This window comes from Podarcis liolepis (genome assembly GCF_965112155.1).
Source record: "Podarcis liolepis genome assembly, chromosome: 10".
NCBI classification, from domain to species: Eukaryota; Metazoa; Chordata; class Lepidosauria; order Squamata; family Lacertidae; genus Podarcis; species Podarcis liolepis.
Genome location: NC_139562.1, coordinates 46391014 through 46404611, shown reverse-complemented (window position 1 = coordinate 46404611; position 13598 = coordinate 46391014). Strand labels below are relative to the sequence as shown.

At 44.9% G+C, this 13598-nt stretch overlaps 1 protein-coding gene across 4 annotated transcripts in view; it reads left to right on the top strand.

The window, feature by feature from the left end:
- The window catches only part of RASSF3 (Ras association domain family member 3), a 56550-nt gene that overhangs the window by 24943 nt on the left and 18009 nt on the right, over nucleotides 1-13598 (top strand). Inside the window, exon 1 of one of the 4 annotated variants that reach the window (XR_014516617.1) lies at nucleotides 5818-6445. The exons of 2 other annotated variants lie outside the window; for them this stretch is intronic. Coding sequence is in view for 1 of the 2 variants with exons in the window: in XM_083463758.1 (XP_083319884.1) it covers nucleotides 6335-6445 (111 nt within the window). In the remaining variant the exon portion in view is untranslated. Of the gene's footprint in view, nucleotides 1-5817; nucleotides 6446-13598 lie in introns of those variants that run through there. One more of the 4 variants, XM_083463758.1, reaches the window with a different exon arrangement.

The following is a 13598-nucleotide window of genomic DNA, read 5'->3' as shown; positions in this document are numbered from 1 at the left end:
CAACAAATTGGCTCCTGAACGCCGAAAACCCGGAAGTGTTCTGGTTTTTGAACGTTTTTCGGAAGCCAAACATCCGACGTGGCTTCCACTTGAGTGCAGGAAGCTGCTGCAGCCAATTGGAAGCTGCGCCTTGGTTTTTGAACATTTTGGAAGTTGAATGGACTTCTGGAACGGATTGCATTCAAGAACCAAGGTACCACTGTAGTACAATGTTGAATTCCACCCACTGTTACACACACTCCATTCTCTGAGTGGCGAAAGACTTCAGCTGGTCCAACGCTTACCTCAGGTTTGGTTTCTCTGGGGTGAAGGTCTCTGGGTACCGCGGTGTCTTTTTGAAATATTGTCTTAATTACACATATATACAAAGACTTCTTACAGCATTAACACTCCAACAGATTTTGCTTTCCTGTTAGGTTTTTAGGAGACTCCTCAAAAGCATAGCTTTGGCCTACTGTTTCCCTGTTTCTAGGATGGCTTGGCTTCCAGCCAGGTGAGGGGAGGGGAAGAGACCTTCTGTCTCCTCCTGGAAGAATTGCTAGGTAGTTGCTTTTATGACAACACACCTTTATTTCACCTTTACACATGTAAAAATGGTGCTTAACAGGCTTGGCTTGGGCCATTAACTTAACAGAGACTGGTTTGTCCACTTTAGCCGTTCCTTCTATCACACACTCCCAGTTTACAGATTTAAAACTAGAGGCTTAGAGAGGACCCAAAATATATCAAACCAGCCTCCCACCTCCTAATCTGAGCTCTTGAATTGGGCCTGGAGCTGTTTTAAAATTTGGGTTCTGTGAGTTCTACATGGAAACCCAGCCAGTATTCTGGCTGCCATATTTTGGGACAGTTGAGAGTTCTGGGTCTTGTTCAAGGACAGCCTCATGCACAGTGTGGAGGAGAGGAAACCACCCATTTCTCCATTCACTGCAATTCCTCAATCCTTTCTGGAAATTTCAGTGATTAGTCTTGACTTCTCAGGTGAGAGGAGATCCCTGGTATTCCTAAAGAAGTTATTGCTTCCACAGTTCTTCCAAGTTTATTCCAAAATTCATAACTGTTTCGCCTCCAGGGTGCCTTAGTGCTCTTTGTATGAAAAATTAAGCAAGTTTGCTTTTGTCAGATTGAATCCACTTTGCTGCCCTTCTCTCAAAATTGTTTCCCATTTATTTACCTAAACAATAGCTGTCAGTTTGAAAGTGAACACTTCAAAGTCAACCCTGTTCACCATCTTTGCAACTCTTCAACCTGACAATTAAGTTATAGATCCTGTTACATATATTCTGCTACCCTTCATGGTCTTTGAAACCTGCCATCATCAAGGTTTATTCTATCTTGAATAAACTTATATTTTACTGCAAGTTAAAGTCTATGATGTCCATGCTAAACAGTATATGTTTAAGAGAGGGAGGAAGAGAAAGGTATTCAGTTTCATGTGGTTCCTGGAGATGTTAGAAGTAGATGTAGAAAATCGTGTGCTTACATGCTGACTTGCTGGTGATAGTAAATACAAATTTAAATTGTTATAATTGCTTACAGTTATTTGTTAGAATTGTCACACATAATCCATATACCTTTCGAAGGCACTGGCTCATTTTGCACTCTTGCCAAGCCAGCTGATTTGTATCTTAAAACACCAGATGCTATGGTTAGTCATTTTTCCTAGACGGATAATTATCCTTCTACTTCCTTCCTTTAAACATTCACAGTATTAACTAAAGCTTCTTGAAACATTTACAGTTCAAAGTGATTCATCGGGACTAAATACAGAGCACCACTAGATGTCTAAGGGTGTGTTTTAAATTCCCATTTTTGCCATGTTATTTGTCTTCTGATACAACATTTCATTAATTTTGTGCATTGAAAAAAATGGCTTTTGATTGGCTATCTGCAAAAACATACAGGAATCTTTATTCTAAAGATGAAATGTCATTCTAACGGTTCTGATCAGGTCTACTTATAAGTAGGTGGGCAGAACAATCCTAACTGGGACAAGGAAAGACAGGAATATCTGACTCACCACGACACATATGAAGTTTGATCAGAAAGGAAAGTGGAGAGGCGGTTTTTAGCCATAGCTGAGGGGTCTGAGGAGCCATGTTTTGGATCCTCTGGGTCCAAACCCTCAAGCCACTGAAACAATAGAGGAGACCCACCAGTAATGTTTCCCACCTGCAAGGGAGTAGTTTGGGTGTCTGCTTCTCATCATTGGCAGAGAGACAGCGCTACATCTTACCTCTCCCCAGCCAACAACATGGGGGCGGGGCGGGTTAGGATTACTACCTTAGACAAAAAGTTTGTTACCGGAAAAATCCGAGGGCTCCCTTGGACAAAAACAAAGACACCAACCAGGATAACTTGGAGCAAAACAGCAGCCTGTAGGCTTGGCCTTTATTGAACTGTTGCAACAGGGTGTTCCCCTCACTTGCAGGAGAGAGGAAAGACCCAGAAAGATGGTGTGCAAGACCTTATAAAAACTTTTGAAATTCCCATCCTCTAGGTCAAGCCCACCCCCAGAAACATCATGCATACATTACAGAAAGGAGGGGTTGAGGGAGGAGTTGTGGTGGTAACCTGAGTGTCCTGTCACCTGGCTGGTTCCTCCTTTCCCCCTGCCCATGAGTCACTTCCAGGAGACAAAGGGGAGTTTGCAGTTTCCTGCCCCCAGAGGGAAGATCTGATCATTGTCCTTTGTTTCAGTCCATGCTGAATCCACTCCCATATGCAAGTTCTTTGTGATCCTGATTGTCTTCTGTCTGGGATCATCAGGGTTGACATAGCAACTGGGCAGGGCTCCTGTGGATGTGCTGGGATGGTGAAGGGATTATGGCTGACCAGAACCAAGCCACCCCCCTTTGATAGTCCCTGCCATATGGAGTAAAATAAAAATGGAACAGTGCAAATCCGATGCATGGTTGATTTTTCTATGAATTTATAACAGAAATGTGGCGTATGTAATGTGTGAGTGTGAGTGTGTGTGAAGTTTGTACAAACAGAATGATTGGGGTGGGGGGGTTCCTGCTACAAGTTGCATCAAAGAAATTGGTAGGAATGATTCAGTAAGTGCACATGGAGAAAGGGAAGTTCCCAGATTTAACTTGAGGCTTTGGAAATAAATAGGCAAGAGGAAGTTGAAAAGTCAATGCATGTTACCCTTTCAAATAACTTGGCAGTAGCTGTTACAGATAGGTAGCCGTGTTGGTCTGCCATAGTCAAAATAAAAAAATTCCTTCCAGTAGCACCTTAAAGACCAACTAAGTTAGTTCTTGGTATGAGCTTTCGTGTGCATGCACACTTCTTCAGATATGTATCTGAAGAAGTGTGCATGCACACGAAAGCTCATACCAAGAACTAACTTAGTTGGTCTTTAAGGTGCTACTGGAAGGAATTTTTTTATTTTGCAGTAGCTGTTAGTTCAAATGCTGCTTTACTGTATGTCTGAGTTGCAGTTGTGGAAAATTAACCTAGGTCTGAAATAAAATGACTTGCATTTCCTAAAAACCTCCTTACAAAAAGGAGCCTCTCCTCACACAAGGAATTCATAGCACAAATGAACGGCTATTTACATTCCTGATACTTTACTAAAGGACCCATCAATTTTAGGTGTAAGAAAGCTACTTTTCTTCTTTTGTAATGTGATTTTGCCATTGTCTTATAGAGCAAGAGGCTCAAGGAATAACAAGTAGCAATTCTGGTTGTTGTTCATAAGCAAAGCATAAGGCCCCTGTGAAGTATATTGTCTGTCTCACACACTATAATTCAAAGTCCAATTAAAATTTTACAGCCAGCAGGCCAAACTCCATTTGCATACCTGGCCCATAATTTATAAAGAGCATGCTTTGGAACTCAGTGGTGGATAGAAAAAAGTGCTATGCTGTCCACCTGAAAAGTACCGTACTTACGCATAACTTGTACTATGAGGACACAGAGGATGATATTCTCTGCTTTACTGTGAAATTTGGCAGAAAGCTAACACAAAGCATTGATTCGTATATGCTCATTCCTTTGTTGATGCAGTTAAGTGTTTTGCCAGTAGCTTTAAAAAAATGCAAATAAAGACACTAAAGCGATATAACTTCAGGCATCTTAGCATGGTATTAGTTGTTACAAACCAGACAGTACAGTGTTCATATAACAATTGTTTTTGTTCTTTCTCCTTCCTTTTCATCCTGACAACATGCAATTAGATATTCAAAGTTATGGAAACACTGACTATGGAACTTTATTTGCAACTCAACTTTAGAACATATTCATACTTGCTTTCGCTTTGTGGAATTAATAACTGAGCTTTTTTAAAATGCCTACCATGTTTGTGCTGTCTTTTTTTAAAGACTCAGATTATATTACTTTGCTGTATTATTTCAGCATTGTGTTTTTAACCATGTTCAAAATGTGCCAGGGAATGTACAGGTGGCAAACTCCTCATCTAAGGCTGCAGGAAACGTAGACTAAAAGACCCAAAAAAAGAGTCAGATTCACTTCAGCATAACCATGCTTACGATCAGGGTATTCTGTGGAAATCCTCTAACAGTTCAGAATTATGATTCGGCCACTTGGCAACAAATATATACAGAAGTATTGTCTTTTATCTGAAGAGAGATTTGCTTCCCACCACCCCATAAGACACTCCCATGTCCACAACTTTACTAATTGTCCGTCTTGTGGGATAACCTGGTTTTAAAAACTGCTTGCGCGCGCACACCATGGACTAAACCTGTTCTGCCCCACCTGTTTAGTTTTGTTGACTATAGTGTCTTTTACATTAGGATATGGGTACTTATAATTGATTTTTGGGGACTTCTAACCTGCCTTTCACCATCTGCTCCCAGTTTGTGTAAGGTCATACCTCGGGTTGAAGTAGCTTTGGGATAAGTATTTTCAGGTTGCGCGCTGCAGCGACCCGGAAGTAATGGAGCGCATTACTTCCGGGTTTCACAACTTGCGCATGTGCAGACTGTCAAAATGATGTCACGTGCATGCGCAGAAGTGGCGAATCGTGACCCAAGCATGGACGTGGGTTGCGTTCGCTTCTGGATGCAAACGGGGCTCTGGAACAGATCCCGTTCGCATCCAGAGGTACCACCTCAGGTTAAGTACTTAATTCGTTCTGGAGGTCCGTTCTTAACCTGAAACTGTTCTTAACCTGAAGCACCACTTTAGCTAATGGGGCCTCCTGCTGCCGCGGCGCCGCTAGAGCACAATTTCTGTTCTTATCCTGAAGCAAAGTTCTTAACCTGAAGCACTATTTCTGGGTTAGCGGAGTCTGCAACCTGAAGCGTATGTAACCCAAGGTACCACTGTACTAAAATCTCACCTAGTGTGCAGCCTGGTCTTTTTTTTTTTGGCATGTTTACTTGGAAGTCTGCATGGGGTGTACTCCAAAATGAGCCTGGGATTGCAGTCTTGATTGCTCCAGCTCCATGATATATCACCTTTTAAAATGTAAAGGTGTCACCCGCTTTGCTGACACCTGTGTGGTCCTTTGAGGCTCTGACACCAGTATTCTTCTGTGTGCTTTTGATACTTGTCAAGGCTTGGTGCCATTCAGAAAACCAGAGGTGCGTCGTGCCAGATTAAGTGACACCCGTCGTGTTCTCTTAAAAAAGAGTATCTGAAGAAGTGTGCATGCACACGAAAGCTCATACCAACAACAAACTAAGTTGGTCTCTAACGAGCAACTGGAAGGAATTTTTTTATTTTGTTTCTTAAAGAGATGAGCTCTTCTGGAACTAAGGAGGTGCCCTTGACAATGAGGGCCATTTGCCAACCCTTGAAGCGCTTCTGCAAGAACGCGCGCCTATCAACACTCGCTATCTCCGACGGATATTAGCTCATGCAGCCGGCCTGGGCCGAAACTTTGGCGGCGAGGTGCCCAGGAGCCAAACGGCGCTTGGGGAGGAGCACTAACTTATCTCCGCGGGAAGAAGCGCGGCCTCGTCTTTGCCGGCACACCTGTTGCAAGGCGAGAGGGCGCAGTCCCCGCGCGCGAGCGAGCCAAGTTCCTGAGGGGAAAGGGAGGCGAGCCAGAAACTCCCGCCCAGCTTCAAGGCAGGTGGCGGCTCAGTCGCGGCCACTCGGGGGAAGGGAGGAGGAGGGAGGAAGGCCCGGCTAGCTGGCTGGCTGGGCGGGAGGCGGCGCTGCCTCCGCGGAAGCGCGTCCGAGAGGAGAGCCGGCTTCAGTGCGCCGCCGGCCAGGCTGCGGCGCGCAGCGACCACGGGACTTGTCCGCCACCGAGCTCCGGCCGGGCGGGTCTCCATGCGGTGGCGGCGGGGACGCCCGGGCCCCCCTGCTGCTGCTGCTGCTGCACGGAGGGCGCGCCACGGGAACTAGCAGCATGAGCAGCGGCTACAGCAGCTGGGAAGAGTCCGAGTCGGAGGAGTTCTTCTTCACCGCCCGCACCTCCTTCTTCAGGAGCTGCCCCGCCAAAGCCAAGCCGAGTCTGCAAGTAAGCGAGCCGCCATCTCCCTCCTTTGGCCGGGCGGGAATCCTCCCCGTCCAGAGCAAGAGCGCCTTTGCCCTGGCCTGACCCGCAGCAGGCCGCGCCTTCCGCTGCGACCCCACGTGCTCTTCCCAGGCTCGCTCTCTGTCCCCGCGCCCCACGCCAAACTAAGTCTCAAGTTTCTGGGGAGCACCTGGTGGCGCTTTCCCGGTTCCTTCCCCAAGTCCCAGCGGGATCTGGAGGGTGCCGGGTGCCGCTTCCGGGTGATCGCAGAGGGAGCAGAGTCCAGGCAGCAGAAGCATGGGGGTGGGGGTGGGGGGCTCGAGCCCCGAGGTTTCTCTCTTCACCCCCGCGCCAGGCTTTCGGTGAAACTGCACGTGTGGATTCCAGCCGTTGGGCTAGCTCGAGCAGTGTTGCTGCGACCTTTGAGGATGAAAAGCGTGCTTTTTCAGTAGATTCACTTCCTCGTGAGCCAGAACTTCTCCCGGCGGGGAAAAAAAAAAGATCTCCCATGATGCGACCGGGGAAAAGAGAAGTCTGATTGCTCATGCGTTATTCCTGAAACCGCATGGTCTTGCAGCCGCCACTCTCGTGCAAACCGTTGTAGGGTTTCTGGGAAAGCGCATAAATAGGAAAAAAAACTGTAGTTCCCTGGGAGGTAACGGATTTTTTGCCTCGTCTTCTCAGCCCCACCCCGGCAATCATAACCATTAGAATTGTTTTTAACACACTAACGAAGCCTTAATTGGGATATAATCTTTCCTTCATAATGATGTGGAGGTTGTCTGTGTCTGCTCCTAAGTGGTTTTCAATATCCATGGATTTTTAATAGTTAGAAAGTACTGTACAAATAGTTTTTAAAATTGCTGCACTTTATTTCTGTAACACCATATGCACCTGACACAGGTAGTTGTATTTAAATGGGAATTTACATGTAAAAGGCCTTCAGCTAACCAAAGCATTTAAAAGACTTTTACCCAAAACTCCATGCATGGAGTGTTTTACAAATATGATGCTAGCACACTAGTCTAAACGTGTTGGGAAAATAGTACATTTTTTAAAACACAAGTCAGTTGTGTGGATCACCTGCATGAGCAAGTGCTTCTCATACCTCAATGTTGCATTTAAATTTGGACATCATAAACTCAAGGGTTCTTTATAGCGTCATCATGTGCAGGCTATTTTTTTCTCCTTCTCAAAATAATTTCAAGAATGCATGTCATGATTTAAAATGCAATGGTGACAATGTGGTATTCTAGATGCTTTGATATTCTGTTAATACTGTAGACATTAATATTTTGCTATTAATTTCTTAAAGCTGTTAAACTAAGCTGAGTTGGCTGTGATCTTGTTAGAATTGCAGGGTTGCCATCTGACTCTCAGGGTGCCAGAGCTTTTGCATAGTGGAATGATAATGGAATAAGGTTCTGCCAAACTTTGTGTTAAAGTTTTGAAACAGCAGTTTCAGAGAGGATCAGGGTGACAGCAGCGGTTAAGAATTCAGCTAGTATTAATTCCTGGGCTTTATACATCCTAAGGTAAGGATAACCTTGTCATGTCAGTATGTAGATTGGCTTTGGCTATTCCCAAGTGGTTTTCAATATTTAGGGACTCTTAATAGTTGCTAGGAGATGGCTGCAGGCAACATGTTGCAGCAGTCCTTAATGATGTCAACAGGGCAGTGTTCAGCCTCCACTCCTGGCACTGATTCAGAAACACAGTCAGTGATTAAAAAGTAGGCAGGAATAGGCAGATAAGGAGTATGAGCAACACACTGCATTTAAGTTGTATGTGTCCTGAGTGTACATAGTGTTCTATAGAGTAACATAAGCAAGAGTGGTCCATCCTCCGAAGTAGCTCACATTCTGAATTTACCCTAGAGGACAGAAAGAAAGTTAGGAGGTTGATAGGAAGAAGCAAGGGTAACAAAGCAATGCAGTGCAGAAAAAGCAAAGAGGAAGAATAGCTGAGGATGAATGCTAGCAATTGCAATTATGGGGTTCATTTCTGCTGGGGATGAGGACTAAAGAATTAAGGCTAAGGTTTTGAAGACAAGAGCAGGCTGTGAGCTGTGATTTGGAAGAGAAAAGTGGCACCAAGCAGATTTCCTTGTAGGAAGCTCCAGGCATAAGACAAACTTTGGGCTACAATGGGTAGAATCACCGAAGAGGACAACAGGTGTTGTTGAGGGTGCCCAAGTTGGAGGAAAGAAAGATCAGGGGCAGAGACACAGCGGAAGAACAAGGAGTCTATGGGTGTGTAAGCTTTGTGAACTAGCAACACAGAATTCTGGTGAAACAAGTAGAAATATGAGAGGGACAAAGTGGATTTTACCAAAGATTATTTCTCTTTTAAAGAATTGTGCACTAAGCTGATCTTTTCCTATTCCTCTAAACTTGGCATTTGATGCACCTGTGGGAGAGAGTTCTGTGTCAATCGCTGGAACTCCCACTTTGACTAAAACATGTTGATACTCCACTAATCATGCAGAGAAAGTACAGTGGCCTTTAGTATTGTGTGGTTTGTTATAAAATCTTCAAAGCTGAGGATTTTGGTTTCTGTATATTATACTTCTCAGGTTAGAAGCCTCTCTTGACTGTCTAATGTGGTAGAAAAAGTAAAAACAATAACAAGAATAAACATGAAGACCACATAAAACAATGTGAAATACTAGGAACAGAAAATACTGTACTATAAAACAGATTAAACCCATATGTAGCATTTAGGATCTAAAAGACCTAGGCCACCAAAATGACAGAGTGAGCATTTCAGAGTGAGCTATGCTGATATTCTATACTTTCTTTGGTGCCTGACCTGAGTGATAAGGAGATTAGTGTCCTATCTTTAGTGTGATACCATATTGGAAGTGCTCTGAGCTCTTGCAAAACTGCTTTATAAATATCTATTAAGCCCTACCGTTAGAATTTGGCACAGATTGTTTATGTGGTCAGGAACTGGGGTTTAATAAACTGATTAACTTAGAATCTATGGGCATAGTAAAGGTAAAGGGACCCCTGAGCGTTAGGTCCAGTTGCAGACGACTCTGGGGTTGCGGCGTTCATCTCGCTTTATTGGCCGAGGGAGCCGGCATACAGCTTCCGGGTCATGTGGCCAGCATGACTAAGCCGCTTCTGGTGAACCAGAGCAGCGCACGGGAATGCCGTTTACCTTCCCACTGGAGCAGTGGCTATTTATCTACTTGCACTTTGACGTGCTTTCGAACTGCTAGGTTGGCAGGAGGAGGGACCGAGCAACGGGAGCTCACCCCGTCGCAGGGATACGAACCGTCGACCTTCTGATCGGCAAGCCCAAGAGGCTCTGTGGTTTAGACCACAGCGCCACCCACATCCCTTATGAGTATAATACTTATCCTTAAATATGTTGAAACCAGTGGAACCGTCTGCTTCCTCATTACAGTGGTACCTCAGGTTAAGTACTTACCGTATTTTTTGCTCCATAACACTCACATTTTTCCTCCTAGAAAGGAAGGGGAAATGTCTGTGCGTGTTATGGAGCGAATGCCTGCGGGTGGCGGGGGAATCTGCTGCAGTCGTGAGCAGAGGATCCATGGTTCCCCTTCCTTCCCTCCTCCGTGGTTACAAAGCATGGATCCTCAGGATTTTTGCATTGGACTACTCCAAACTCACTGTCAGATCACATGTCTGTGGTCACAGCATGAACCACAAAAATCACATATCCACTATTTCGTTTAGAATATTTTTTTTCTTGTTTTCCTCCTCTAAAAACTACATGCGTGTTATGGTCTGGTGCGTGTTATAGAGCGAAAAATAGGGTAATTTGTTCCGGAGGTCTGTACTTAACCTGAAACTGTTCTTAACCTGAAGCACCACTTTAGCTAATGGGGCCTCCTGCTGCTGCCACGCTGCCGGAGCCCGATTTCTGTTTTCATCCTGAAGCAAAGTTCTTAACCTGAAGCACTATTTCTGGTTAGCGGAGTCGATAACCTGAACTGTATGTAACCTGAAGCATATGAAACCTGAGGTACCACTGTACTTTTATAACCCCTCTTTTTTGTTTCGGGAAGTTTTTTAATGTTTAATGCTGTACTGTGTTTTTAATATTCAGTTGGGAGCTGCCCAGAGTGGCTGGGAAACCCAGCCAGATGGGCAGGGTATAAATAATAAATTATTATTATTATTATTATTATTATTATTATTATTACAGTGGTACCTCGGGTTACATACGCTTCAGGTTACATACGCTTCAGGTTACAGACTTCGCTAACCCAGAAATATTACCTCAGGTTAAGAACTTTGCTTCAGGATGAGAACAGAAATCGTGCTCTGGCATCGCGGCGGCAGCAGGAGGCCCCATTAGCTAAAGTGGTGCTTCAGGTTAAGAACAGTTTCAGGTTAAGAACGGACCTCCGGAACGAATTAAGTACTTAACCCGAGGTACCACTGTATTATTATTATTATTATTATTATTATTATTATTATTATTATTATTATTCCTCTGTGGAGCTTAAGGGAGCATACATTGTTTCCGTTCTCCTCTTCCCCATTTTATCCTCACAACTACCCTGTAAGGTCGGTAGGTTAGGCCTAAGTGATGGTAACTGGTCACCAAGTTCACCCAGTTGCTTCATGGCTGGGTGGGGTTTTGAAACCTGGCTTTCCAGGTCCTAACCCAACATTTCAACCTCTAAACCACACTATTTCCTAACACTGATTCTAGAACAAATATTTGAGGGTTGCTGCATTTCTGAAATAATGCTGCAGGGTACTGGGAAACCTGTTACCTTGCATTTGAGGTTCAGTTCCTGAAAATCTGGAGTGGAGTTTTTTGTCGACATTAAAGTTTTTTTCTATTGATTTCCTCATTTAGAAAGCTGATGAGTTTCCTGGTAAAGGTCAAGACTATGGTTGGAATTGCTTGTGTATTGCCTCTCCTTCCTGTTACAGGCTCTGTTTCAGTTAGCTACTTTTGCTTTCATAGAAATCATAGGTCGTCTCGCATACAAATCAACAAGCTGTGAATTGTGCATCCCCTCAAACCACAGCTTGATGGGGATTGTGGAAACCACAACTTGTGGGTTTGGGTGTAATGGCAAAGGGCTTTCCATGGGTTTTTTTTTTAAGTGTGTGCAAGGGGAGAAAGAAAGCAGAAATGTGTAAAGTGTAGAAGTCTGATTGATCCAGGGCTGAACTCTGGATTGGCACTTGTGTATTTGTGAAGTAACCCAAAGTATGTCATCTATGCCCTCATTAGATTTGAAAGCTACTTACAAAAGCACACACCTTTGCATTGGTTTGGTAACTAGCGTTTATAATTAAAGACTTGGTTTGTTCTCACCCGATCAGGTGTATGGCTACTTGATCCATACCTAGTGAGCCAGTCACATAATAGGTCATGTTCAACACACCAGTGCAAAATCTGTTGAAGGGGGATTGGCAGGGGGCATCTAGGGTGAACAGTGGCAGCAGCGCACATTGAATCATTCTGAGCATGTTGCCAAGTGAAAAGACCTTTGAGTCAAAATAGGCTCTGAGCTCCTCACTTACCCAGGCCAGCAGCAGCAGCAGCAGCAGCAAACTTAGGTTGTGGATTGTTAGTTTCATGAAAAAAAATAATCGCCTTGTTTTGAGTACATACAATGAATTGTTTTTGTATTGCTTAAGGTACACAGAAGGCAGGGAGTTGTAGGGGCTCGTTTGTTCTTAGTAAATAAGCAAGCATGCCTTGCTCCTGCAGTTTGCGTGCCTGCATTTTCCCTTTGGAGAAGGGGAGGGGCACATGGGCAATGAGGTCAAAGGAAGCAGCAAATATAAGTCTCTCCACCCATCTGCTAGCACTTTAGTTGTACTTGCAGAGTTGGCACTGCATATGGTTGGCATGTTTCCTTCTGTTTTATTTCCTGAGGCATCTCCCTCTTTCCTTCTCTTGGTCTTCTGAAGTTAAAACAAAGATAATTCTCAATTTAAGGCAGCTTGAGACTGGTATATTTTTCAGATTTGACCAAATAAAAGAGAGGCTATCTGTGTCTTGCGTGTAGGAATGATGTCATAATGACTATGCTCCCATTTCACATGCGTTTGGGCTTTATGCTTTCAGCATCTCAACATGCTATCCTTATATACTGTGTGTATATACAGTTAATAATATGGTATCCCACAGTTGAAGTAACGCAGTGTGTTTGTCCAAGTTATGGGTGTTTTTACTAATTGAAATTGCATCTTTGTCCAAGAATTGTGTCAGATTTCCTGGCATGGACATTTAGTGCGGTATTGCATTGTGTGTAGCCCTTTGGGGAGTTGGTTGCTTTGATGGCCTGGGGCTCGGGCTCGGGCTCAGACTCGGAACTGGAGGAGTCTCAGTCCGCATCAGATCCTCTGCCTCAGGCGGCATCTGAACCGAGTCTGGGGCCTGATTCTGAAGAGTCTGAGTCTGCACAGGTTCCCCTGCAACAGGCAGCAGCTGGGCCGAGTCAGGGGCCTGAGCCTGCCCTGGCTCCAGATGCGGGGATTACCTTGTTTCCCTCTGCTGGGCAATCACATGCAGCTGCTCCACTACAAGTTGGTCAGGAGAGGCTGAGGCAGCCTCTGGGTCTAGTAACCCACCGACATCTCCTGAGCTACAGAGACTCAGGTCTGAGAGAAGGAGAGACCTGAGTACTTGCAGGAAGAGTGCCCGCCTTCTGGCGAGACAGAGAGGTGAGTAACCGGGGGATCAGGACTGGCCATTACCCTGTCAGAGATAAAAGGCTGCCGGACCCCACCCCAGGTTGTGGGAGCAACATTGCTGCTTGCTGGAACCTGCCTGTCACCCTGTGCCTGACCTGGCCTGGTTTCCTGCCTTGGCCTGTTAGACTGACTCCTTGTGGAATCCTTGGATTCGGGACCAGACCTGGACCGCGTTGCTCGGGTTAACCCTCTGGCCCAGCACAGTTGCGGTGCAAAAGCTTAAATATTTAAGCATAGCATCTTGGCCAGGGGTAGACAACCTAAGGCCCATGGGCTACACCTATGGGGTTTTTAACTGATAATTTCTCTTCAAGGGCCCAAATTTGGCCCCGGAGCCTCCCACTGCTGTTACGTAACCATATCTTAGCTTGAGTACCTCATTTCTGTTGTGGATTTTTCACTGTGACAATTGATTGCACTGCAGGTTTTTTCATCTTTCTTAGCTCCATTTGAAT